This window comes from Parasteatoda tepidariorum, chromosome 7 (genome assembly GCF_043381705.1).
Source record: "Parasteatoda tepidariorum isolate YZ-2023 chromosome 7, CAS_Ptep_4.0, whole genome shotgun sequence".
In the NCBI taxonomy this organism is placed as follows: domain Eukaryota; kingdom Metazoa; phylum Arthropoda; class Arachnida; order Araneae; family Theridiidae; genus Parasteatoda; species Parasteatoda tepidariorum.
In genome coordinates this window covers 19,851,371-19,877,575 of record NC_092210.1, presented here as the reverse complement: position 1 = coordinate 19,877,575, position 26,205 = coordinate 19,851,371, and the positions used below count along the sequence as shown (strand labels likewise).

Sequence of the window (26,205 nt, the reverse complement as noted above, 5' to 3'; positions counted from 1 at the left end):
AAATTTAACTTTCTACTCTAAAAATAAATCATTGCTAGTATCCCCTTAAGTGCACTCTACTAGAGACCGCTACATATAGGTGGTCCTTCTTGGAGGTTTCACTGTTATACACTTTTTGTTTAATAAATTGTTTAGTATTTTAAACAATTTTGCTTATTTTTAAATCCTCTACCCTTCTCTATGAAACTATATTTAGTTAAAAAATGATTTAATATAAAGATTTTATTTAGGATGTTGATAATTATAAAGTAGATATTATAAGTCAACAAGAAGAAATACGTAAACTTTGTTGCACAACATTAGCTTACAAAATTTAATACATTTAACTGTCTATAAAACAAATTATAATAAAAAAAATCATTTCATATTTAATTTAAAAAGTTTAAAATTAAAAATGATGATATAAATTATTAATTATAGATTTGATAATAGATTTCTCGACATCTTCTTAAAATTAAACTCTATTTTTAACTCTTCAAATGCACTCTTAAATTATGTATAGAGACATTTCTTGGTTTTAAAGTTATAACTTATTTTACAACAATAGTTTTCAAATTGCATGAAATTTGGAGAAAATTATCAACATAAAATAATTTTATTTTAATTACTTTTGTGAAATATATTTCAACAAATAAAAAAGACCATTTAATAATAAGTTTAAAATTTTTTTACTATAAATTCAAAAGAGGAGAAAATAAAATATCTATAAATATTCCTCATTGAAGATATAGAAAATAAATATTTCATATAAAAAAATAAACAAAACAGATTTCAAAGAATGTAAAATTTATTTGCTTCAAAATACAAACTTTCTTTTACATAACAATGTCAATTGTTTAAAAAATATTTTTATTAATTCGCAAAAAATAACACAACTTCTTTAAAACTATAATTACAACTAAAAAAATATCTTTAAAGAACTTGGAATGGTATTATTTGTATATTATTATAAAAAATATTTCACACATAATTAAATTTCATAAAAGTAATAAATGAGTCTAAAAAGAATAATACGATAATTTTATATACCTTTTGTTTAGCCAGGTGCAAGGACATTTAACTATTTTTCATTTTATTTAATATTTCTGTGAATGTCCATTTTGTTCGGTTTCTTAAAAAAGTAAATAATGCAGAAAAAGTGGCGGAAGTTAACATTCTTGTGCGGCTTGCTTCTGACTAACCAAAAATACCTATTTTACACTTAACAGTTTATTTCGACAGAGGGTAATTATGATTGTTAATACACACATAAACTTTTTCACTTTCAACAAAGAGCTGTAAAGTGAATTAAGGGGACACTTCAGGTTCAAAATGATTTTTTTTAAATATCAACCAATTTTAATGAAAATTTCATAGATTGTGAATAAAGCATTTAGAAAGATATTCCCAAAATTTGAAGCAAAAATATTAATTTGTTGAAAAGTTATAATTTTTTTAATAATTTATCCGCAAGTTAAATTACTAAATGTTCNAGTTAGTCTTACATCAGTACAAGTATACTAAACATACTTAACAAAAGTAAATATATTCTTGAAAATATTTCATTTCTTCTCAGATCGAAACTTTAAAAGAAGATTGTAGATATCTTATTAACAATTTAACATTAATAGTGTGCAATTTTATTAGATAATTATGATATTTTCACTTGTTTTCACAACTTCCGTTGACTGCCTATAGATACAAAATTTTACTAACAATTTTTATAATACATATACATATTTATAAAAATATATAAAATGGAAATTATTTCATTTGTTTGTTTTTTTCTTGTTGTTTTTTTTTCGTTTTTAAATATCATAATTATAGTAAAGAAGCTCATAGGAATTATACAGATTGATTATATGTTAACAGAGTACAATTTTATTAGGTTATTATGGCATTTGATATGTATGTTCTTTCACAACATTTGCTTGACCTTATAAAATAAGGCATTTCATTAACAATTCTTAGTTAGTTCTGTTAACTGCCTTTAGATAGATATTTCACTAGCATACATACAGTTACATATTTATAAAAATATATAAATGGAAATAATTTTAAAATGCTTTTTTCTCTTCTAAATATCATAATTAAAGTAAAGAAGCTCAATAGGAATTATACACATTAATTATATGTTAACAGAGTACAATTTCACTAGGTAATTAAGGCATTTGATATAGTGTATGTTCTTTCACGACATTTGCTAAACCTTATAAAATAAGGCATTTCATTTACAATTCTTAGTTACTTCCAACAAGTAAAATATACCAAGCATTAATGTTTAGCAAATACACAAAAAAACTTAAAGATTCTGAATCAAAATGTGAAGAAAAAATTTTTTTTGTTGTTGTTAAGGAAATAAAATTTTTTTAAATGTAAGTTTTAACAAAAAATAGAAAGGAATGAGTTTTTTTTTTTTTAAATTGGAGATAAAAACTCTCTGGAGGAATTATATTTAAAAATAATAATCAACAATTAGGGATTATTTATTTGAATTGAAATGACCAAAGTTCTTAATTTTCTATCAACTGTGCTAAGTAATTTATTAAACTAGGAAATACACTTTAAAATACAAAATTTATTTAAAGCTTTGCTACAAAATTAAAAATTGTTTTTAAATATAAATTAAGATAATTATTGAAAAAATACATCTCGAATTGTTTTTAAGAAAATTGTTTACTATTTTTACTTTTGAATTAAAAAAAAATTAGTAAAATAAGCTGTTTTTGTTTATCCATGTTTGTTTGCTTTTGAGTGAGAAGGAGTTTTGAGTGGGAAACAATATTTTGTGTCATAAAAATATGAAAGCAAATTTATCTCATGCCAAAATGATTTTTATCAATAATATCCATTAACTATAGCAACCATTTATAACCAAAAATGTTTTTGCTTTTCTGACAAGCATATGCAGGTTTCATATTTAACAGTAAAAACAGTTATTTAAATCGGTATATAACTTCATAACTAGGACTTCAAAGTAGATATTAAAAAAATTGCCAGATATTTCAGATTCTTAAAATCCAGGTGAAATTTGAGTTTGATTGGTGAACTACATCCTTTGTTTTCTTTGTTCGACAAAAAATGGATGCAGCAATTAATATTTATCAGCACAACTACAAAAACCTATTCTGATTCGATTCGTTACGGAAATCACATCACATAATTTTTTTCACACCATCAATAAAAGTAACCATGCAAATATTTATGACTTTCAGAAAACTGTTAGTATAAATCATGTGTGTATAGAAAAGTAAAATAACGAAGAAAAAAACATAACTTTTTTAAAGATGGCACTTAGAATTGAGCAAAAAATTAACAAGGATACGTAAAAAAAATTTACAAATTTGAAAATTATAACCTACATAACTTAATAAAATTAACATTCATAAAGCAATGAGCAAAAACTATATTTAATAAAATGTTGTAATAATTTTTAAAGCTTTCAATGTAACGCAAACCAAATTCATTTAAAATAACTAGAATTTACATTAACTACCTCATTCGGCAACACCAGTCATATGCATTAGTGAACATCTTTAGCCAAGGTGATGCTTCCCCCATAGTCTGTTTCCAATCTTCAGGCATCCAAGCCCATTGCCAAGGTAGAACACAACGCTCTGGATGTGGCATCATGGCAAGATGTCGGCCATCGGCAGAGCAAACAGAAGCAATACCACCAATACTTCCATTAGGATTAAGAGGATATTCCATAGTTGGTGAAGAATTATCATCCACATACAGTAACGGAGTCAGATTTTGTGTAAGCATATCATTTGAGAGCTCATCATTCTTGAACTGAAAGCGTCCTTCACCATGAGCAATCCAAACTCCAAGCACGGAGTTTTCCATATCTTTTAACATTATTGAAGGAGATTTCATGATTTTCACTGAGACAAAACGGGACTCAAATCTTTCGGATATGTTTTGGGCAAGAGTCAGACCTTGAGAAATGTTGTTACTTTCATCTTTGCAAGGCGCAACCCAGCCAAGATGGGCCATTAACTGACAGCCATTGCATACACCAAGACTGAAAGTATCTGGACGCTTTTTGAAATTGGCAAACTCTGCTTCTAACTCAGGGTGGAAAAGGAAGCTGGCAGCCCATCCTCGAGCTGATCCAAGGACATCAGCATAGCTGAATCCACCGGGAAAGATAATACCTTGAAATTTTCCTAGGGAAACTCTTTTGGTAATGAGATCAGTCATGGTTACATCCCATACTTCAAACCCAGCCATGAATAGAGAAGCAATCATTTCTCTGTCTCCATTAATACCTTCTTCTCGAACTACAGCAACTCTAGGTCCAGACTTAAATGTAGAACGAACCTTAAGAGATGATATATCAAAAGATATAGAGTAGTCAGGCTTAGAGCGTGATAAAAGACTCAGTTTCTCTTCTTCAACACAAATATTGTTAGTTTGCCTAAGTTCTAATTGAAAGCTGGTTTCTTCCCATAGATTTCTCAGTGTTACCATTGGTTCATTCAGAACTTCAACTGCATCGATGGATACAACAACATTTGAATTTTTACCATGATTGTAACTGTAACCAATATTAAAACATGTAATTCCATGATTTCCATAGGCACTTATCACTGATTCTACATCTTTTTCTTTAACCTCTAAAATCCAACCCAGTTCTTCATTGAACATTGTGGCCAGTATAGATCCTTTATTTTCAAAATTAGCTTTTACTCCACAATTTCCAGCAAATGCCATTTCAAGGAGAGTAACAATAGGTCCACCATCACTAATATCATGACCAGCAGTAATCTTTTTATTCCCAATCAAGTCTTGAGTAACTTTAAAAGAATCTTTTAATTCTTTGGGATTTTCTACATCAGGAACTTCATTTTCTGCTCCTAATTGATTGTAGCATTGAGCCAGTGCAGTTCCACCTAGTCTAGATTTACCATTGGACAAGTCAACATACAGTATAACACCCTTGTCATCAGGACATTTTAAATCAGGTGTAACAGTTAGTCTTACATCAGTACAAGGGGCATATGCAGATATGACGAGAGTTCCTGGAGCTTTAACAGTCTCACCACCAACACGAGCAGCCATACTCAAAGAATCTTTTCCACCATCAATAGCAATTCCAAGTTTTGTCATTAGAGAACACATAGCCCTACAAGCATCATAAAGTGCAGCACCTTCACCGGGCAGTTTTGCTGCCCACATCCAATTCCCACTACATTTAACATCCTTTATTGATGATATTTTGGCAAAGACTAAATTTGTCAGAGCTTCTGCTACAGACATTCTAGCTCCAGCACTTGGATTAAGAAGACCTTTAATAGGCTGTTCTCCAATAGAAGTAGCACTTCCAACTGTGTCAAAGTAAGAAAGTGCAATAACAGCAACATCTGCTAAAGGAGTGTGAAGAGGACCAACGCACTGCTGCTGAGCAATCAACCCTGTGACACTGCGATCAACTTTGTTTGTTAAATATCTCTTGCTAGCCACAGAAGGCAGTCTTAAAACTCGCTCTAATGCGGAAATCAGACTTACATCTTCAGAAATTGTTAAGGATTTAGACTTTACTTGTTCTCGCTTTAAATCAAACTTCTTTGGAGGTACAGATCCTAATACGCATGATAGTTTCAAATCAACAGGATGACGAGAAGTTGTAACATCTTTCTTTTCAACTAAAACTACATTACCAGTATCAGTAACTTCTCCAACAAAACTTACAGAACATTTTTCTCTGTTACCAATGCTTTGAAGAATATTCTTATCCTTAGGATGCACTAAAATTGCATTGCTTTCTTGATATTCTGCACCCCAAAGTTCAAGCACATTTAGGGTAGGATCACCTAATTGGAAATTTTCAGCATATATAACAGCTCCAGCACCTTCAACTATTTCCTTAAGAACATTACCATTTCCACCAGCACCTTGATCATGAATACTTGCGATTACATTTCTGTCACACCTTTCAATACCGCGTTCAACACACGCTCTCACAATTCTATTTAACTTTTGTTCCATTTCAGGGTCACCTCGTTGAACTGCACCAAAATCCAACTCTTCTTTCTGATCCCCTTGGACATGGACGGATGAAGCAGCACCTCCACCAAGACCAATTCTATAAACAGGACCTCCAATTTTGACAACAAGCATACCTAACTCAGGATCCTTCTTCTTGATTTGTTTTTCATCAATACTACCAATACCACCAGTAAACATGATAGGCTTAATATACTCTCTTCTTTCACCATTGCTAAGTTTCATACCAAATGATCGAGCAAATCCCAATATTATTGGCTCACCAAACTTATTACCATAATCTGATGCACCATTACTAGCCTCAACAGCAACATCTACTGGAAGAGCGAAATTAGAAGGATATTCAAAACTTTTATCTTCCCATGGTAAATCATATCCAGGGATATTTAAATTGCCAAAACTATAAGCTGCAGATCCAGCAATAACATGAGCACCTCGACCAGCAGCTTGGACATCCCTTATTCTACCGCCAGTACCAGTTGCAGCTCCACTGAATGGTGCAACTCCAGTCGGAAAGTTGTGCGTCTCAGCAGTAAATATGATGTGTCTTACACTACCTTTAGTTTTAAAATAACTAGGTTGATCTGAATCTGTAGGATAAAACACTGAAACATTAAATCCTTGAATGGCACTACTATTGTCAGAGAACTTGATGACATTATTCTGATTAGAATGATTTTGAGTTTTCATAATCATTTCAAATAGATTTTCTTTAATGGGAATACCATCTATAGTTAATTTACCTTTGAAAAACCAATGACGACTGTGTTCACTATTTGATTGAGCTAAATCAAAGCATTCAACTGTAGTTGGGTTTTTCTTCAACTCTTCACGAAAAATCCTAGTATAAAAATCCAAATCCCAATCATCCATAGCCAAGCCATGGGAATTACTAATTTCTTCAAGAGCTTTCCTTCCAGAACCCAATATATCCACTTCATACCAAGGCTCAGGAGTAAATTTTATATCAAAAGTTGTAAGTGGATGCTCATAGACACATTCAGTCATTCTGTCATGTAGCAGCCCAGTAATAGCATTCTTTATCTCAGCTGAATAACTCGAAGAGAATCGTAAGAAATACCTGATGGATCGCTCGATTCTACTTACAGGTAGGTGGATAGATTCACATATCGAAACTGCATTTGTGGAGAAAGGTGTAGAAAAATTCAATCTTGGCCCAACTTCTATAATAAGACATCTTGAATTACTCACAGATTCAATAAAACGGCTGCTTTCGGATATTTCAGAGTCAGATGATTTTAGAATCCACGTCAACTTTGATTTTTCTTCAAGCTTAAGAGCTCTATCTGATTTCACATAATAACAATATTCTGATTCAATTTCATTTATTTTAAAATCAGATAGTTTCAAATTCAATTTATTTTGCACTGATCGCAATTTATGCTCCGACAAAGCTGGAGTTAAATAATAACGCAGCATTTCAATGCTTTGAGATGATCTGAATTGATCTCACAGTAAGATAAATATCTGCAGCATTAAAAACTGTTTTATCAATTTAGTTAATCGTTCAGCCGGCTCATCTTATCTTATCTTATCAGCCGACCAACACCACGTGTTTATTAAAATGGATACTAAGCAAAAAAGTTTTTAAAAATTTCAACAGCTAAAATTAAAGTAAAAAAAAAGTGGCGCCCTCTTATAATTCAAATAAAATTTAAATTTAAAATTGCAAAACAAAAAAAAGGAGTGTTGATATCTAAATCTTTGCTGGAAATTTCTAATTAAGCAAATGCAGCTTTTAGCTTACATTGTATTTTCATTTCGTTTCTATATGAAAGCTGTAAACAAGCATTTAATTTTACATAGAGCATAAATAATTGAGCGGTTAGCAATTCATTCAATAAACAAATACCAGTGGTCTGCTATGTAAAGAAATGTTCTTTGCAAATCTGTGTTTTTTTATTATTTTAAGGCAATTTTAATAATTAAAAATCAATTAAAGTGTCCCAAAAGATTACATCATACGGACTATTCTAAATTTTTGTTAGATTAGCTTGAAAAATCGTCCAGATTTTAACTTACTGTAACTGCGTTAGAAAATGTAACTCAAAAAAGAAAACTTCTTTTTTTTTTTTTTCAGTATGAAAAAAATTGCTTTCTTTCAGTCTTCTACGAATAACTGATTATTTTTCAAATAAGAAAATGTTTTAAGAAGTATGTTATTACTTTCAATTTTCTCATAATTATTAGATGATTTTAAATAAAATTTCACATTATAACCGTCGTTCATAAATCATAAAATTTTGTTTCTTTAAAATTTTTATCATCCATTCTTTAAATCTTATAGCATAAATTTTAAAGATTGATATATTTCAGATAAGTTTTAATTGAAGAAAACTTCCTATATTGAAAATTAAAATATAAGGTCTATTTATTTTAAGTTAGTTTTATCTTTCTTTTTAGTTTTTCGTAGTTCTATCATAATCATGATATTGTTTTTTTTTTAAGTTTTACATAGTACTTTTATTTATGTCGCACAAAAACTGCACAATGGGCTATTGGCGACAATCTGGAAAACATCCCTGAGAATTATCCGGAGACAACATACGTAGGTCACATTTTACAGTGAAGACACATTCACGCGCCATCCATTAATCCGCAGATTGTAATTTTTTTTTAAATCAGAGCATGACCAATATATGAACTTATAACCTCACCAAGTTTTACACCAATGGTATATAAGCCTGTAGATTCTTGCTACAGAGTTAAGAATACATTGTCTAGTCTGTGTCTAATTATTTAAAAAGGGAGACTTAGTAACAGAAAGATATATCTGAAATTGATATATCCGCTTAATCAACAAAAAAGACATCATACCTTTGGAGTTTTAATTTAGCAATAACCACGTAGCTATATTTGACAGTTATTATCCTAGGTATTTCCCCCTTTTTAAAAATAATAAAATTACATTTTGTGATATTTTCCTTATTGTGTTTCTTTTTACCTTCATTAAAATTTTTGTGTATAATTTGATATTTTAAGTGTGGTTAGAAGCAGGCAAATATTTAAAATGCGAGTTTTTAAATGATTTTGATGTTTATAAAAAAAATATTTTAATTGTTTATTAACATTAAAAATTATTTTACCAAGGAAAATATCTTATTCTTATTAGGATATTATTTATTAGAGTTAATTTTCCATCTTTTAAATTTTTTTTTTTTTTTTTGANAAAGCAACTCTTGTTACAAGTTTGTGAGGAAGTTTTAACTTTTCGAAGTTTATTTATGATAAAAATTTAAATTTCTATTAATTTTAATACCTGGTCACGATTTCATTCTATAAGTAACCGATTCAGCTTCTTAAGTGTCTTACTACCTTTATATTATTACATTTATATGTTATCCATCATCTCATTATAAATCTATGAAAAAGAAATTTTTTCAATATTCAAGAAATGTTATAATTTTCTTCTTATTCCTAATATTTCAAACATTAATTTCAGACCATAGGAAGCAAATTTCTAAAATTAAGGAAAAATTTTTTAAGAAAAATTCAAAATGCTTTAAAGCAAAACTTTCCATTTTTTTATTTATTTATTTAGTATTTATTTTTTTTTAATTTCTATGCTTTTACGACTTATTTCATCATCAGGAACCTAATTTTCAATTTTTCTCACATGTTTGGTTTTTCTAGCAGCAAGTTTCAAAGCAACTCTTGTTACAAGGTAACCAATAAAGTTCTTGCCATTTTTTATGGTAAAAAAAAAAAGAGTTACAGAAAGTGTAGCCTGTTATTAGTCTTCAAAGTAATCGCCATTGGCATCCAGCAACTTCTGCGAATGTGTAATTGCCTTTTTCGGTGCAATGAAGTTCATGAGTGCTTTTGATCTGAATTTTTTAAACCAATGCCTCGGCATATTTAATGACTTGATACAGTTGCTGATAAGCCCATATTGAAGTCGTAAAGCAAACATCATTGAATGTGATACTTCTACAATCCGTTTGTCTTTACGTGTTTCGATTGATGAAAGTGTACATTGGATCTGCTTTTATAGCAACGGAGATTTCTACTCTCGCCCAAAAGTTTTTTTAAACCAGGTGATTTCCTTACATATTCTCACTTCATACAATGGCAAAGCAAAAACTTTATTGATTACATTGCGTTTTTTAAAACTCAATTTTTTCACATTCATTTCTTAAATATTTTCATTGTCAATTGATCTTAATGTATTCTTATTGTACAGCTTTGATGGACCGGAATCATTTATTGACTTAAACTCTCAAAGATGAGTGCTGCTACTGAAGAAACAGCAATTCATACAGCAAATACAAAGACAGAACCAACCCTAGAAGTAAAAAAAACTGAAGAATCTGTCATTCAGATTGAGAATGTAGATGAAGTGCTGCCAAAAATATCACACGAAGCTAGACATTCCATTGGCTCTTATGAAACATCGGCTAAAGACAAATTTCCCGGTGTATCATCGAGCCTAGGCAATGGTGGAGGGCGTAGCAATCGACCTAGCCAAAGTGAAAAAACATTAGCAAAATCTCAATCTGAAATTCAAGTATGCCATACCAATTCTTTATCTGTGAGTCAAACTAGTAAAAATAGTGTTATGACATTTTCAAGCTCTGGTACGTTTTATGGTCACTCAAAAAAGAAAGCTGAAGTTAGGATACCACCAAAACCACCTCAGTCTTCAAGCGCAAAAGGTAAATATCTTTTAATATTGTAGTTTTATATTCCTTTTAAAAAAAACATGATTTCAACAGTAATTTTAAGAAAATTTGGTTTGATAATTTTAGATATTTTAATTCCAGTGTCATTAATCTTTTTTTTTTTCATTCAAAAAATTAGATGCTGCTGATTTTCGTCAAATGGAACAAGGCTTATTACAATTGCTTGAAGATTTTCACAGTGGAAAATTAGCAGGCTTTGGTAAAAATGTTTTTTCTCATGAAAATTTTTCTTTGCTACTTTTTCATCACTCTCTGAATGGTTACTTAGTGCTTTTTAAATGATTCTTAATCAATAAATAAAACTTTTTGTGAAACTCATTCTTGGTTTATATTTTGTTGATTGTTTGCTAATCAGTGTTTTCTTAAAGTATATGGCATGGTTATAAAAATCATATAAATATTTTGTTATCTAGTCAACAACCAAATGCAAATTGTGCTTATGAATAATGAACAGCATAGTATCTTATCTCGCATTAGTATAGATACTAATAGATACATTTAATACCGGTTATGTGCACAGATCTGCGCACATAACCGGTATTAAATGTTATACAAAGCAGAATTTTTTTTTATTCAAGGAGCAAAATATTAATTTAGACTACAAAAAAAAATCTTAAATATTTTTATTACGATTTCTTTTCCTATTATGCAACACTTTCAGTATGAAATTAAAGAGCATTTAAAAAGTTTAGTCCTATATATATTGTTTCTAACTTATTAATAGGTGGTTGAAATGATAAATATTTCTTTCATCAGCAAACTAATACATCAGTAAATATTAATAAAAAATATTTTAGCTACCATTAATTTTTTATGCATTCTATTCATGTCTAGCACCAATGAAATATTCTCTTTTAACAGCATTTAAAATGTGTAAAATTATGTTTTTAATAGGTAGCAGTTGTACTTTTGAAAAAATGGAAAATGTCAGGGAGCAGCAAGAGAAGCTTGCACGACTTCATTTTGACTTAAATGCTCAACAAGAAATTCATGGGTAAGGATGGTAATTTTTTGTATATGTTTTGCATAAATATGTTGAATTTATTCTATGAAAATACACAGAAGAAAAATGTCTAAGCTCTTAAAATTAATTTTGGCAACCTGTTAATTTGAATATTTTTCTGTGAACCTTTATAAATCCTTGTTTTATTTTATTATATATATATATATATGATGTATCAAATTATCTTGCACTGCAAAGACTCTTTATTCTCATTATTGTGTTGTTGTTTTTTTCAATAAATACCTATCTTGCTTAATTTGAAATATGAATATGAAACTTCTTACCTTTTCTTCAGAGTACATTGTGTGTCTTAAAAAAAATATACAAAAGCCTAAATTATTATAACTCTAAAGATATAAGACTATTTTGCTTTGCTAACCCTCTTCAAAACTAGTTTTCTAATTATTATTTTATGTAGCAAAGGTTAAAATAAGTAAATGCAAATTAAATGTATCAGTTTTAGTTTTTTTCTTTAACTGTTATAACCATAAACAATTTCCTTAAAAAAACAGGAATACGGTGCGAACTTTTGTTCAGCTCTATTTTTCTAAGAAGGAACTTGAAATTATATTTGTAATGGTTAGGTCTGAAACATTTTTTAGTTTTAAACTTGAAAAATGCTTTAAATTTTTATGAAGAATATACATATTTACCCTTTGCTTTTATTTACTTTAAAGTCAATATACTGCTGAAGGGATCAATATGGCCAAAGGAAATCTTTCAAAACTGATGGATAATGTAAGTTTTAAAATTTATGATAAATTGTCTATCATCATTTGGATGAAAACAAAATATTACTTATTTCTTAATATTGTTAAAGTGTTCATATGAATATTTACTTCTGTACTCTTTTTGTTATTATTTTTATTTTTTTAATTGAATGATTTAAAACATAATTTTAAAAAATGATATTTTTACTTATAAATAACCATTTTGATAACTTTGTTTGCTAAAAATTTTGTGTACACTATTTTACTATGATAGTTTTTTTAATGTTCATTTGTTATGCAAATAAAAATTTACTGTGACTATATAAGTTTCAAATGAATTTTATAGTTGCTTTATAATTCTTACCGAATTCCTAACAAGAAGATAATTGAATATTTATATTCTTTTAGTTTTAAATTATTTCTATGACATTGATTGCCCTTGATGAAATCACTGGATTATAAAATCAATCATGCTTAGAAATTAAATCCACAAGGACAGAATCATTACATGTCAAAGCATGTTAATAAAACCATATTTTAATTTAAAATATGTTTGCTATTTTATAAAAGTGAGCTTCTTGTGGACTGATGTTTTAAAAATGAAATGCTTTTTCTTGTATAAATTCCTTTAATTTTTCCCACAATTTTTGATCATTTGAAAAAAGCTTTTTTAACACGATTGGGAGAAAAAAGCCGTAAAAAGATCGTGTGAAAAAGCTGAACTTTGTAAAGATAGCAAATTCTAGCCAGCTAATAATGAGCAAAAAAGGAACAAAACTACAAGTGAGGATTATATGATTAAAGAATAACTTTGTCAAGGTTCAACATTTAAACTGTATGGAACATAATAAAATTTTGTTTACGGGTATTTTAATGAGCAGATTCAGGAGCAGAAAGTTGATCATTCAGCTATTATAGTTGCAATGACAAAATTTCGAAATTTTCAATGGGCAATACTAACTTTTTTTTTTCAAAATCTTACCCTCTTAGTAATAAATTTTAAATGCAATTTGTACAACATTTTAGCACAAATGGTGGCAGCACTACACTAAGATGAAGAAACCAAGTTACAGCTTACGATATATATGCTTTACTTGTCTTTTCTTTTGCCACCAAAACGTATTTAGTAGAACTGAATTGCTCAGACATTGAAGATTAATGGAATACTTTTTTTTCATTCGTTTTTAGTGATGCTATTTTCTAGACCAAGAAGATTGTTTCTACTCCATTTTATGTTTCTTGCTCTGAGGATAATGTTTTGATAAAAAAAAAGTGGATGTTGCTATTTGCGAATTTCAATATTCAGTCTCTGCATCACTGTGTGCTAGATTATTGTTTTTAACATAAATCTGAAGCTCCTAATGTAACACAAAATTGTATTCCAATTTCTCGAATGTTATACTTGACATGGGAAAGAATCATATGTAATAAAAAATTATTTTTTAATAACCTTACATTTAATATTGTGAATAACGCTTAATCATGCATTATTTGACTCTGACAAACTTTTTTAAGGATATTACTGCCAGATTAGCTGCAATAATATTGATTTTACTCTTTATCGAATAAGTTTTGTAGGAAAATAAGATTCCTTTTGGATTGTTTTGTTTTAGAACTACTCTCCATTATCAATCGTCAATTCTACACATTTTTTTGAACTACAACAGAATAATTTAAATACTTGTAAAACTCTCTTTAATTAAGAATAAAAGCAGTTGTTTGTTCCATGGGCCATCCTCTTTAAATGTTAGCTTCTTCCTTGTCAGCCAGTTTCCTTGAACCAATTTGGAAATGTCATTCCTCTACCCTTTCTAACATTTGTGTTTGAATGCTGGGGTGTCCATGAATTCAAGTTTTATATTTAGGATTTAATATAATAATATTTTGCTATCTAAAGGGAAGTATTTTTTATGGTTCGTTCTCTTTGCTATCACATATCTATGCAAATTGAAGTTTTCAGTGATTATTGTTGTTCCAAAGAGCAAAACTCTTTTGAAAATTTTTTCAATTAGTTGCAAAATCACCTATCACACTAAAGTTGTTAACTATATTTTAAAATGTGGATGGTAATTTCTCTTTCTTTATATTTTCACTTGTATTATAATTGCTCATAATAACCTTCTTAAATATAATTAAAGTGCTTGGAAGATGTATTTATTTTATTTATTATCATGTCTATTTAGTTTATCTCTTTTTATTTCAGCTTCAACAGCTTAGCTTGTCAATGTATCCTTTTAATGTTTTTCCATTGAGATTTAAAATCATTATATTATTTATACAAATTTTTTTATATATAACAATAATTTTAACAGATTTTTATACAATTGACAACTTACTACTTTTCGTTAAAAATTTTTTAGTTTTTCATTGGTGCAGAATATACATTTTTATACAGCTCAAATACAATACAGTTTATGCTTCAAAAATTTAAAAATAAAGCATAAATTGAAGTATGAAAAAGTTAATTTGTATTATTAAGTTATTGTTTTAGGTAATTATGTACTTGTTAATTTGTTAGTTTTTTGTAAAGTAAGATCGATTGTTCTAAAATGTAGTTTTAAATTCCTAGTTGTAAAATAAATATGTGGAATAAAGAATATCGTTTAATAGAATTCTTTCTTATTTCAAATATTTAAAAAAAGGATTATTCTTTAATTAAGTTCATGGTGTTTCCTTCTGAAGGTTTGACTCGCAATATCAGCTTATTGCTATCCTTATCATAACAATCACGTTTTCCCCTGTTTTATTCCGTAGTAAAATAGTGTATTAAAAAGAAAAATTTTTACGAACTTTCTCAGGAGCTAAATGCTCAAAAGGGTTAAAAATGTAATATAATTCTATTGTGTTGATTAACATTTCTTTCTTTCTTTCTTTTTTTTCTTTTTTTTTAGAAAAAAATTCAGTCATGAAAACAGAAATTTAGATGTAAAATAATTCCAAGAAACTGAATGCCTAAGATTTTTGAAGCAAATTAATGATTTTAATCTAGTTAGAAATTTAAATGTTTTTGTTTTGCTTTCAATATTTATTTATGTTTCTTAACTTTATGAAGCGAACAATTACAAACAGATACTTGTGGTACAGCAGAAGAAAAATGAAATGTCTCAGTATATCTTATACTGGTATTGGATGTTAGTTTCAAAATAATGCTCATGCTGAGATTCTGTCTATTGTTTTTATATTTATTAATTTATTATTCTTTAAATCAGTACTTATCACCATATTCATTAAATGACTCTCTCTCTATTTTCAAAATTTTATTATATCGAAATCAAATTTTTTACTTAAAGAATTTTTTTATCCTTATTGTTATCTATATCTATGTGTATGAAATTTTACTTTTTTAAATTACATAATTTAGTGTGTTTAAAAGAAGTTTTAGGAAATAATGTATGAATTTAAAAAGAAATTTTGCAAAGTGTTGGGGAAAAAAATAGAAATTATATAATAAAAGTCATTTTTCTTTTTTCAATTCTACTTTTAATAATTTTCCTCATAATTTTGTTAATTCAGTCAAATCAAGTGTGCCCTTTAAAAGTTTGACTTAAAGATTAAAGATATGTTTAATATTACTGTTTTAGAAGTGTTTTCACACATTGTTAAAATATATAAAAAAAAATTAATTGCATACTTTCAAACATCTTTTTCTCTCTCCATTTTTAAGAGAAAAGAAGAGGTATTGGCTTTTTGTTATTATCCAATTTTGTTTTGTTTTTCACATTTATAATGATCCTTCCAGCCTGCACTTTTTACTGACAACACATAATGATCAAAGCCTCTAGACTGTTTCATTTACAATGTGAATACTGGTTTCAACCTTGATAGCCAAGGAAGAGGTTCACCAGTTCTAATGCCTAATAAATTCTGTATCTTCATGTGTCAGAATGAAAATCACAACCTGATCCAAGGATAAAAAGTGAATACTTTTGATGCTGAACAAGATTAAGGCAAACATTTATGTTTTGACTTTAAGATTGGTTTAGCAGTTAACTTTGCTGTGTCTCAAAATGAAGAAGAAAAAAAATGTTTAAGTAATGGGGCAAAAATTGGATGCATTTATTTTAAAATACAAAACTAATCAACAAATTTTTGTAGAAAGGAAATTTGTTGTTATGCCACCGCTGTAATTATCTACTGTCTGTCATTTATGAGATGAATCCCTGACTTCATTAACCCTTTCGCCCTGACTGTTGCAGCAGAGAGTGCATAAAGGTTGCACGCCAGCATGAAACTCTCTGACATCCCAGCCGACACACCGGTGTGTCAGAGCGCTTTTTCGTTCACTCACTTCTGCTATGCATTTCTAAGAGTGTTTTTAAATGTTTTAAAAGCTATTATTTTAAACACAAGATGGAATTTCTTCTCCATGATATTTTAGATACAAGTAGATTTGACCTTCTACTCGAAATGAGAAATATATGACTCCCATGCACATGGTTTTTGATTATATAAACATGATGTGAAAGGCATGTTTCCCAATCCAATGTTATGATGACTCTTTAAAATGAGTACTTACAACAACTTTGATTCAAATTATTAGAATAATTAAAAAATTCGACAATAATGAATCTTTTGTTTTTGCTTTTATAAAATAACAAATTTAATGAGTGAAATCTGCAAATTTCATGGTAATTTTAAAACATTGAAAAAAATCAAAGTCAGTATTGTTAAAAGTTATTACATAGTAAATAAATATTGAAAAAATTATTTAAAAAGAAGAAAAACTTAAGTAAATAAAGTATGTAAATAAAAAATATATGAAGTATAAGTCGTTTATCTACTTTACGCTATTAAAGAATGTGTTCATATTTTAGTAATTTCCTAGATTTAGACCTAGCAGCAAAAAACTCTCCAGTCCCGGACTGGTGCTTGCAAAAAAGACTCCAGGCCCCAGCAATAAGCACACGTTTGTAATTCCCGTTGCGAAGGAGTTAAAAGCAACTTAACTGAGATCTTATCTCGAGATTACCAGGCAGTAGTTATTTATTTCTTCCTCATGTTGTTTTATCATGTATTAATTTGTATGTATACATTTTGCCAACTTATTCTTCGTAAAAATTACACTGCTCAAGTTTACAAATGAGCTTTTAATGTGCAATATATGAACACACCATTTAGTTTAAAAAAAATTCTGTTAAAGGTAGTGTAGATCAAATAATTATAAACATTCAAATTACGTGTGTGTTTTGAAGTGTTTACTGTTTATATAAAATAGCGAAAAATATATATAATATATCATATAAATTGTTTGATATAAAATTGTTCTTTGTTGTAGTTAAATCCTACTAAATATTTTGAAATAATTCTTATTCTAAGTTCTTTTTCTCATTTTTAAAGCATTTAGATCATTTAAAAAATATACAGACTTTAAAAGTAATAATTAGAACACATTGTAGACTCTCAACACAAGGTTTTGAAGAGAAATACTAAAAATTAATACAATTTTAGTTTATAGGTTTTCTTATTTTGAAAGTTTTGGATCGTAAAAACACTTGATCTAATAGCCATACTCTCAGCAAGTTTAATAAAAAACTTACCTGCTGTATTATTTCCCCTCAGGATTTCTGTCTTTTATAATTTCTGTAGTATACAATTAAGATGGGTAATTACTAAGACCCAATTTTTTTGCATTTTTGAAGTCTTTTTACTCTTTTAATGGCATTTTTGTTTCTTGATTGTATATAATTTAACAAATGCACATTGAGAAAAAACTGTGTTACGTGGTTTAGGACTATTAAGAGACAAGGATCTTAATTTTTTTTTTCCCCATATAACATGGGTCAAATAAAAATTAAGAATATCATTTTGTATTTAACAACCAAAAATTTATATTAATTTAAAATTTTTGGACTTAATTTTTGTTAAATTGTCATTTTATCTTTTTACCAGTTTGAAACTTACGAAAGTATTAAAAAAATACTATATAAAATCTAAATTATTTGTTAATAAGAAAGTAAATATTTTTAACTATAAATATGGGTTTTGTTTTTTAAACATTTATTTATTATTTTTTTTTATTTATTATTTTTTTTAACTGTTAATTATTTTTGTAGTAATTGTTATTCTAAATATTTTCATACAAACTAAAAGAAAAAAAATTATCAAATATTTGTATGTTTATAATACTAGCTCTCAAAAAAATGAATGAAAAAAAATTGTTTGCTTGTGAGACTTTTGTAATAATTTTAATATTCTTTTTAAAAAAAGATAATTAATATTTTCTATGTGTTGTATTCAAATTTAAATGCACTAATCTAGCAAGCATACCAAAATTTTCCATTTATATCATGAACTTGTGCACAATGCTATGAACAAAAGTGTATTTTTGTGAAAAGAAATATTTAAAATAGTTGCTCAAAACTGAATTGATTTGAAAAAATTTTTCTTATTAATTCCAAAAGGTCTTAACTTATTTATGCAAATTTAAAATATTTTTCATAATATTTTATTACTGCTTGATGTAAAAAATATTTTTTCTTATTATAATACAAAAAGTATCGAATTTTGCTAATAGTTATTCCAAAATTCAAATAATAATTGACAATAGTTGTACAATACAATATGTACTATAAAAAATATATAATATTGGAATTTAATTATAAGTTTCTCATTTTTAATTATTTTTAATGCAACTTTTGAAGTATTCTTGACAATATTTTCAGATATTACTTCAAGGAATTATCTGTAAGTTTTCAAATCAATTTATTAAAATTTTTAATTACGGATTCTATTTAGGATTATTTTAAAAATAAAGTTATATTTAAAAATAGTTAATAAAAATGTTGATAGATTTGTTTTATAGTTGCTCTTTTTTCAATGTGGTGACAGTAGATGTTATGATATATATTGTTGTTATTTTATTGACTTTATCTTTATACAATGAAAATGTGCTGATAAACAATCTGTTGACTTATTTTTTTTTTCATTAAGTTCTGTTATTGAATATAAGATATATTAGAATTATAGAGTTACGTAATTCAAATATTCTTTTGACTAGTATTTATTTATAATTTTTTTCTAGTCTTTTTACTAAGTGATAAATAGTTTGATATGTGGTCTCAGTTTTATTATTATATCTAGTAGCAAGCTTGCTATAATATTCATTTCTTAGGTACTTGGTGTTTTATATTATTTAAAATTTATAAATATGTAGTATTTATTTAATGATGTAGTATATTTATTAATAATGTAGTATATTTATAAATTTTCAAAAGTGTGATATTTTTTGATCTGTAGTTCTGTGAATTTTATAGGTATGCTTTTCCATAAAAATTATTATTTATTACTACTTTATTCATGTTTATGTTAAAGTGTATTTGTGAAAAAATGCTGTTTAATTTTGATTAAAGTGAGAAAATGTACTTAATTTATTTAAAAAAAATTTGAGTGGTCTTTAAGCCGGAATAAATTTTAGTTGATAGAAATTTTCAAAAAATAATATTTTGCATTTTTAATTTATTCTGTGAGAATAAACATTAGTTGTTTTTTAAAATCTGTGTTAAAAATTTTTACTACAATGGAACATAACATTTACTGTGTTTTTTTAATGGATTTTTTTTAACATTGTTAATTTTGGAATGTATTTTTCTCTATTATATTGAGCAAAATTTGTGATATTTAAAATTTTAATACCTCTTTTTTGCTTGTAAAATAAATTTTATTATGATGAATATAGTTTTCTTGAACTGTGAATAAACGATATGGTGTATAAATTTTTTTTGTTATATATATATATATATATAATTACCTGACATGAAACTGTAAAGATTACCACGACAGGTGAAATCGGAAAAACAGAAAAGGAAATAGCATCCAAAGCTTGACAAAAAAAAAAAAAAAAAAAAAAAAAAAAAAAAAAAACACGTAAAAGAAATAACACTAAAATATAAAGTGAAATGGATGAGCCTTTGCGAGTGTCCCCACATCGATTATCCATTAGTGCATTTTAGAGCTATTTCTTTTCTGTGTGTTTTCTTTTGTGAAGCTTTTCAAATTTCTCTGTTCTGCTTTTCAGATCAACAAGTGTATAGAACTCACAAAATAAATTAAAAACATAGAGAAAACATGGGAAAAAATTATTTATTTTATATTAGAATCTTTTATTTTTATTATAATTTTTATTTTATTACAAAATATTTTATTTTAATTATTTTTCTTCATCTCTTTTAATTAATCTTTATTTTTCCATGTTTTCTCTGTATTTTTAACTTATATATATATCAGGGTTGCCACAGGCGACTAAAATGCAAGGATTTGCAACTCTTTTAAGCATGAGGCGACTATGGCAACTTTTTTTGCCTGAAAAGGCTAAAAAAGGAACTATTTTCATGAAAAGGAGACTTTTCTGTACTCCTAGCAATGTTTTTTTTAACATAAATTGGGTTGAAAACCAGCAGCCAGCGAAATCTTCTGAACACACTGAATTTTTTTCTCAAAAAATAAAAAATTTATAATAAAAATAATAAAATTTAAAAAAATTAAATAAGGAACTAAAAAAATTTGGATTGCAAATTAGAGTCATCACTTTTTAATGCATTCAATTTGCACAGATTCTATCGTAAGTCTATTTCGTTTTTCTATCCCCTTTTCAATGGTTATTGCTACGAAATTCTGCATGATAACAAAACAATTTTTAATACGATATTACGATGCATGAATTTCGAATATATATATATTTGCTAAATCAATTAATGATAAAAGGGAAAATTTCTTAGAAAAAGTGTGTTTTTTTTTCAATGAAAAAGTATTTTTTGAATGAATTCTAGTAATTAAAAGTACTTAATTTTCTGCAGATATACTAATTTTTTTTATATAAAAATTTAGTGGTAGAACACTAACGTTTATATAAAAATTATCATATTTGCCACCAACTTGACTAAATGGATCATGGTATATGACAATTAAGTCATTTAATAAAATTTTAGTCTTATTTTTGCTGAATTTTTGTTCTTATTTAGGCAACTATTTTCACGCTTTTGGCTACTGAAAGCAACTATTTTGTTCATTTTTTTTTCTGTGGCAACCCTGATATATATATGTATATGTCTCATCAGCTCACACGATTATATCTGCAAATATATATAATTTTATTTATTTAGAATAATTTTCAGAAAAAATAAGGGAACTAATTTCCTAATTTAGTATAAGTTCATACTTTTAAATTATTTTTCTAGTAAAATGTTTCTACTTAATCAAATTAGCTTTAACTAATTGTAAATGTTGTCTCATTTTCTATGTTTTTAATCTAAAATATTTAATAAAAAGTAAAAATATTTTGAGAAAATTTCATCACCTAGGTACCTTAATTTTATTTCTTCTAGATTTTTTCTTAACGATATTCCATTCATTATTATATACTGGATTGAATGGATATATTATATACTGAATTGCTCGTATATACTGGAAAGCCGAAAAAAACTGGTATAGACAGTTGTGTGCAATTATCCGGGGTATGCAACCAATCAGAGTTACACTAAATAAGATAAGTGCTTGGTTGGGTTGTCAGATTGGTTCTTGCTGCTGCATGACAAGTTATCAAGTTTTTTAGTAAGTTTGAAATTGGTGTTACAGTCCACGTACAAGGTAGCAATGAAATTTGGTATTCGTGGTATGAATTGCCTCAAGCACGTCTTGCTTGTTAGTTGATAAAAGAAAATGGGATATACTTTCTGTAATTATAATATTTTTCAAAAATAACATCAAGAATGTTAATATGGTCACCCAAAAACGTTGACTAGAGTTTTTGGTGAAAATTTATATATAAAGAAAAAGCACCTTTCTATTTCGGGTGCTTTTTTTAACTGTTTGAACAATTGTGCTCTCCTTAAATATGCAATCTTTTTAATTCCCCTGCCCCCCCCCTTTTTTTGTCATCATTTTTACAATAAAAGCTTTTAACCCGCTAAGTGACTCAGTTAATCATCGCTGATTATGAAAAGCAGGGTGCTCCATAATCACTGATCTTACCATGTAGTTTTTGAATCCTTGTCAAAAATGAAAAAAATTGTGCTCAAAAAATAATATTTAAATCAAAACAATTTCAAGTCTAAATGCTCGCTGCTAAAAAAGATGGAGCCGATTACACGGAAACCTGTTTGATTGCCGGAGGAGTTGAAAGGCTACTATTAAAAAAAAAAAACTTCATCTTCATGTTTAACAGGCCATCAAACTAATTTCTATAGTTTTCATACCACCTTCCTCATAAGTGATTCAACAGATTATTCATGGCTTTTTTTATCGAGGTATATTTCACCCCAAACAGTAATATATTTCAAGCGTGAGTCAGCCAATCAGGTTCGAACCAAGGCAGGTATCCAATTAAATCTTATCCGAAAATTGATTCAGCGTGATAACAAACCAAGGCCTTAGAGTTTTAACGTTAACGCACCATGCACAACCATGTGATTAGTTGCAAGTACCTAATAAAAAATAATAATTTTTACGAGAAGAAATTTTCAGTATTAACTGCACCTTAGATTAAAAAACATGTCTTAATTTCTGAAATGTATTGAAATATTTAATGGAAAAAAGAAAACTTTTGTGAGTCAATTGTTTTTCTCTTTCTCCCCGTTCAAGTGGCTCACACCCACCTTTCCCCATCATGTTGATCCTACTAAAAGAAGCTTACATAAATTATGCCTTTACAATTTTATTTTCCACCTTATACTTTAAAATCGTATCTATGATCTTGCATTTACAAACAATACGTTTCAAAAAGAAATAATTACTTAATGTTTACAAATATTTTCTTTTTAACCTGTTGTGTTCAAGGTTCGATAGATTCATTATCATCGATATTGTGTGTTGATTGAGGAAAATGTTTGTTTATATCATAAATAATTTTTTTCTCTTGTGTTAAGAACTGCAAACTGAAGAAGTGTCTGCTAGAAAACAAATTCTATGGAATTCGTTTTCAGGAATTTTGTAGAATTTGTTTTAAAACGCAATTATAGCAATCGCGTTTTTTTTTTTTTTTCCTTTCTTTTGTAATTTTAAGATTGAAAATTTTTATTTTGACCTTTCCCATTTATTTCAATTTTACTTCACGCAAAAAAAATATAAATCATTTTTTTTTAAAAAACTTTAACATTGAAATATTTTGTTATTAATATTTTATTTATTCAATTCAAACAAGTTGTAAACACGAATAATCTAATATAGTAAAATAATAATTTAAAATGAATTCCAAGCTTATTTTCAAATACAAAATTTTATCTAAAAGAAATTCAATTAATAGGATATCTCTGAATCCAACTAGGATGTTTTCTCAGAATAACCCCTATTAACATGTTCTAAAATGTCGCCAACTTAACTAATATGTGTTAAATAATTACATCTAATCTAGAAATAAGTATTAAATAAAACGTGCAAAAATTTTTAAGTTTTCTTTCAAAGAGTGGAATGATAGTAATTTCATTTGGTGTAGAAAAATTGATGACGTGGTGTTGAAAATTGATTATTCTCCCGATGCAAAAGTCAGTTTTATTCTCCATTCCTAAGTTAATTTTCCATATCAAATGTGTAACGTTCTCTCTGATCAGGAAATGGCAGTTTTTTCTCTTACATAAATACATTAAAATATTCATGATCCAGTATTTACTATAAAAACCAAATAAACTTCAAATTTAATATAATGCTGTTAAGGCAATCATACACTTCTGTGAGAATTATTCGACCATTTTGTGATGAAATAGTAGCTCAATACTTCAGTGAGAATTATTCAATCATTTTGTGAGAGTAAAAGAGCTCCATATTTTAGTGAGAAATATTCGACCATTTTGTGCAAGTAAAGAGGCTCAGCATTTGTGAGCGTTTTATGAGTATAAGGAGCTTTTGTGGGAATTATTCAACCATTTTGTGAGAATAAAGTGAATTTTTTTAAGAGAATTATTAGACCGTTTTTTGAAAATATATGAGCACAGAACTTTTGTGGGAATTATTCTACCATTTTATGAGAATAAATAAGCTCAGAACTTTTGAGAGAATTAATCGTCCATGAGGGTAAATAAGTTTAAATTGTATTAAAGACAATTAAAATGAATGTTAAATGGTATTTTATTAAATTTCGGAAAATCATTTTTAGAATATATAGAAACATTAGAAAGTTATAATTAAGCCTTTTTTTTAAAAATGTCACATAACCCGTTCACGTTAAAAAAAAAATGAGCGCGATATTATATTTCCATGACCGCACAAATACCCGTGACTATTCCGTGTCAAAGACAACAGTTACAAACTAACGTAAAAGAAATGATATAAAAAGTATTAATGTTTACGTATAATGATAGAACACAAAAATTTTTTGCATCTCTATTATTTATGTTATGTAACTAAGAATTACAGGTTTTATGTCATGACCTTCACCACTTCGCTTCTAAGTGAAGGTTGCAGAGCACTGAAAGTGAAAAACCAGCTGAACTGACACAGAACAGAATAGGAATGAAAGCCAAATGTATCGTTTGAATTGGAGAATAACGGATTCAAGCGTATATTGACATGTTCTAAGTTTTGAAGTCCTATTTTTTTTTAAAAAATTTTGTTGATTCAAACTTATCTTTAAAGTTTTCAAGATGGATAACATTAAATTCACACAAAACCAAAGTAAGTTATTTTTAATTCTACTATAATCCTAAGAAAAGTTTTTCAGTAAATACAACAGTAAGAATAGTCTTTCAGATAATTTTCTGCATTACAATCCATATTTTTCTACTTTTTCTTATAAAATTTGTTTCCAAACAGAATTTAATTTCAAAAGTTTTTCAGTGAATTTCACAAGTTAATACAAAATAATATTGTTTAAACATTACGACTTAGCCAAAAATGAATTAATGTAAAACCCTTCTAAATATGACTACACTGAATGATTGCACAATGTTTTGAAGATAGGATTTCACGATCAGTAAAACTTTATCATTTATATCTGTTACTTTTCTATTTAAAATTATGAAATTTTGTTATTAAAACTAGTTTCTAATCATAACTAAAAATCAGTAAAAGTATTAAAATAAATATGGAAATAAAGTGAGGAATAGCATTTACTACAGCAAAGTAATTTAACTCTCACTACTTTTCCACTTTAATATTTCATTCTTTTGATGGCGATTTTCATAATCACTGCGGAATACTGATGCAAAAAACTATAGTTCTTCATAACTAAAACTCAGTAAAGCTATTAAAATAAATATGAAAATAAAATGAGGAAAAGCCTTTACTAAAGCAAAATAATTTAACTTGATTGTTTTTCATTTTATTTTTATTCTTTTAGCAGTGATTTCATAATCACAACGAAATACTGTTGCTAAAAACTATAGTTCCTCATAACTAAAACTCAGTAAAGCTATTAAAATAAATAGGAAAATAAAATGAGGAAAATCATTTACTACAAAAAAATTATTCAATTCAACTATTTTCCGTTCTATTTTTTTCCTTTTAATTTATTATTCTCTTAACAACGATTTTCATAACCACAGCGAAATACTGTTGCTAAAAACTATAGTTCCTCAGTAAAGCTATTAAAAGAAATAGGAAAATAAAATGAGGAAAAGCATTTACTACAACAAAATTATTTAATTCAACTATTTTCCATTCTATTTTTTACCTTTTTATTTATTATTATTTTAACAGCGATTTTCATAACCACAACGAAATACTGTTGCTAATATTATAGTTCCTTATAGCTAAAACTCAGTAAAGCTATTAAAATAAATAGGAAAATAAAATGAGGAAAATCACTTACTACAACAAAATTATTTAATTCAACTATTTTCCATTCTGTTTTTTTTCCTTTTTATTTATTATT

The 26,205-nt window shown here is 27.4% G+C and overlaps 3 protein-coding genes across 6 annotated transcripts in view; 2 read left to right on the top strand and 1 right to left on the bottom strand.

Moving 5' to 3' along the window:
* Window positions 1–1,743: 1,743 nt before the first annotated feature.
* LOC107442015 (phosphoribosylformylglycinamidine synthase) lies at window positions 1,744–7,703 on the bottom strand. The gene has a single exon (XM_016055452.4). The coding sequence runs from the start codon at window positions 7,429–7,431 to the stop codon at window positions 3,472–3,474; it is 3,960 nt and encodes a 1,319-aa protein (XP_015910938.2). The 5' UTR covers window positions 7,432–7,703; the 3' UTR covers window positions 1,744–3,471.
* Window positions 7,704–7,831: 128 nt separating this feature from the next.
* On the top strand, window positions 7,832–16,278 carry LOC107442011 (uncharacterized). 4 transcript variants are annotated; one of them, XM_071183147.1, is made up of 8 exons: window positions 7,836–8,166; window positions 10,196–10,667; window positions 10,813–10,893; window positions 11,589–11,688; window positions 12,375–12,435; window positions 14,611–14,633; window positions 15,460–15,538; window positions 16,147–16,278. In XM_071183147.1, exons 2-7 carry the CDS (start codon window positions 10,238–10,240, stop codon window positions 15,503–15,505), a joined length of 741 nt encoding a protein of 246 aa, XP_071039248.1. In that variant the 5' UTR covers window positions 7,836–8,166; window positions 10,196–10,237; the 3' UTR covers window positions 15,506–15,538; window positions 16,147–16,278. The 4 variants fall into 4 exon arrangements, with proteins under 4 accessions (XP_042901162.1, XP_042901161.1, XP_071039248.1 ...); XM_043045228.2 differs by lacking the exon at window positions 16,147–16,278 and having other exon boundaries at window positions 7,832–8,887; window positions 15,460–15,977; XM_043045227.2 differs by lacking the exon at window positions 16,147–16,278 and having other exon boundaries at window positions 7,834–8,166; window positions 15,460–15,977.
* An 8,375-nt stretch (window positions 16,279–24,653) lies between these two features.
* Window positions 24,654–26,205, top strand: part of LOC107442012 (glutathione S-transferase 3, mitochondrial-like) — a 20,731-nt gene continuing 19,179 nt past the window's right edge. The window contains exon 1 of the mRNA XM_043045226.2: window positions 24,654–25,007. Coding sequence (XP_042901160.1) covers window positions 24,977–25,007 — 31 coding nt within the window. The 5' untranslated portion in view covers window positions 24,654–24,976. The remainder of the gene's footprint in view (window positions 25,008–26,205) is intronic.

Coding starts and splice junctions, on each gene's coding strand:
- LOC107442015 (XM_016055452.4), bottom strand. CDS start 7,431: ATGCTGCGTTATTATTTAACTCCAGCTTTGTCGGAGCATAAATTGCGA.
- LOC107442011 (XM_071183147.1), top strand. CDS start 10,238: ATGAGTGCTGCTACTGAAGAAACAGCAATTCATACAGCAAATACAAAG. Junction 10,668..10,812: donor TCAGTCTTCAAGCGCAAAAG/GTAAATATCTTT, acceptor TCAAAAAATTAG/ATGCTGCTGATTTTCGTCAA. Junction 10,894..11,588: donor TGGAAAATTAGCAGGCTTTG/GTAAAAATGTTT, acceptor TGTTTTTAATAG/GTAGCAGTTGTACTTTTGAA.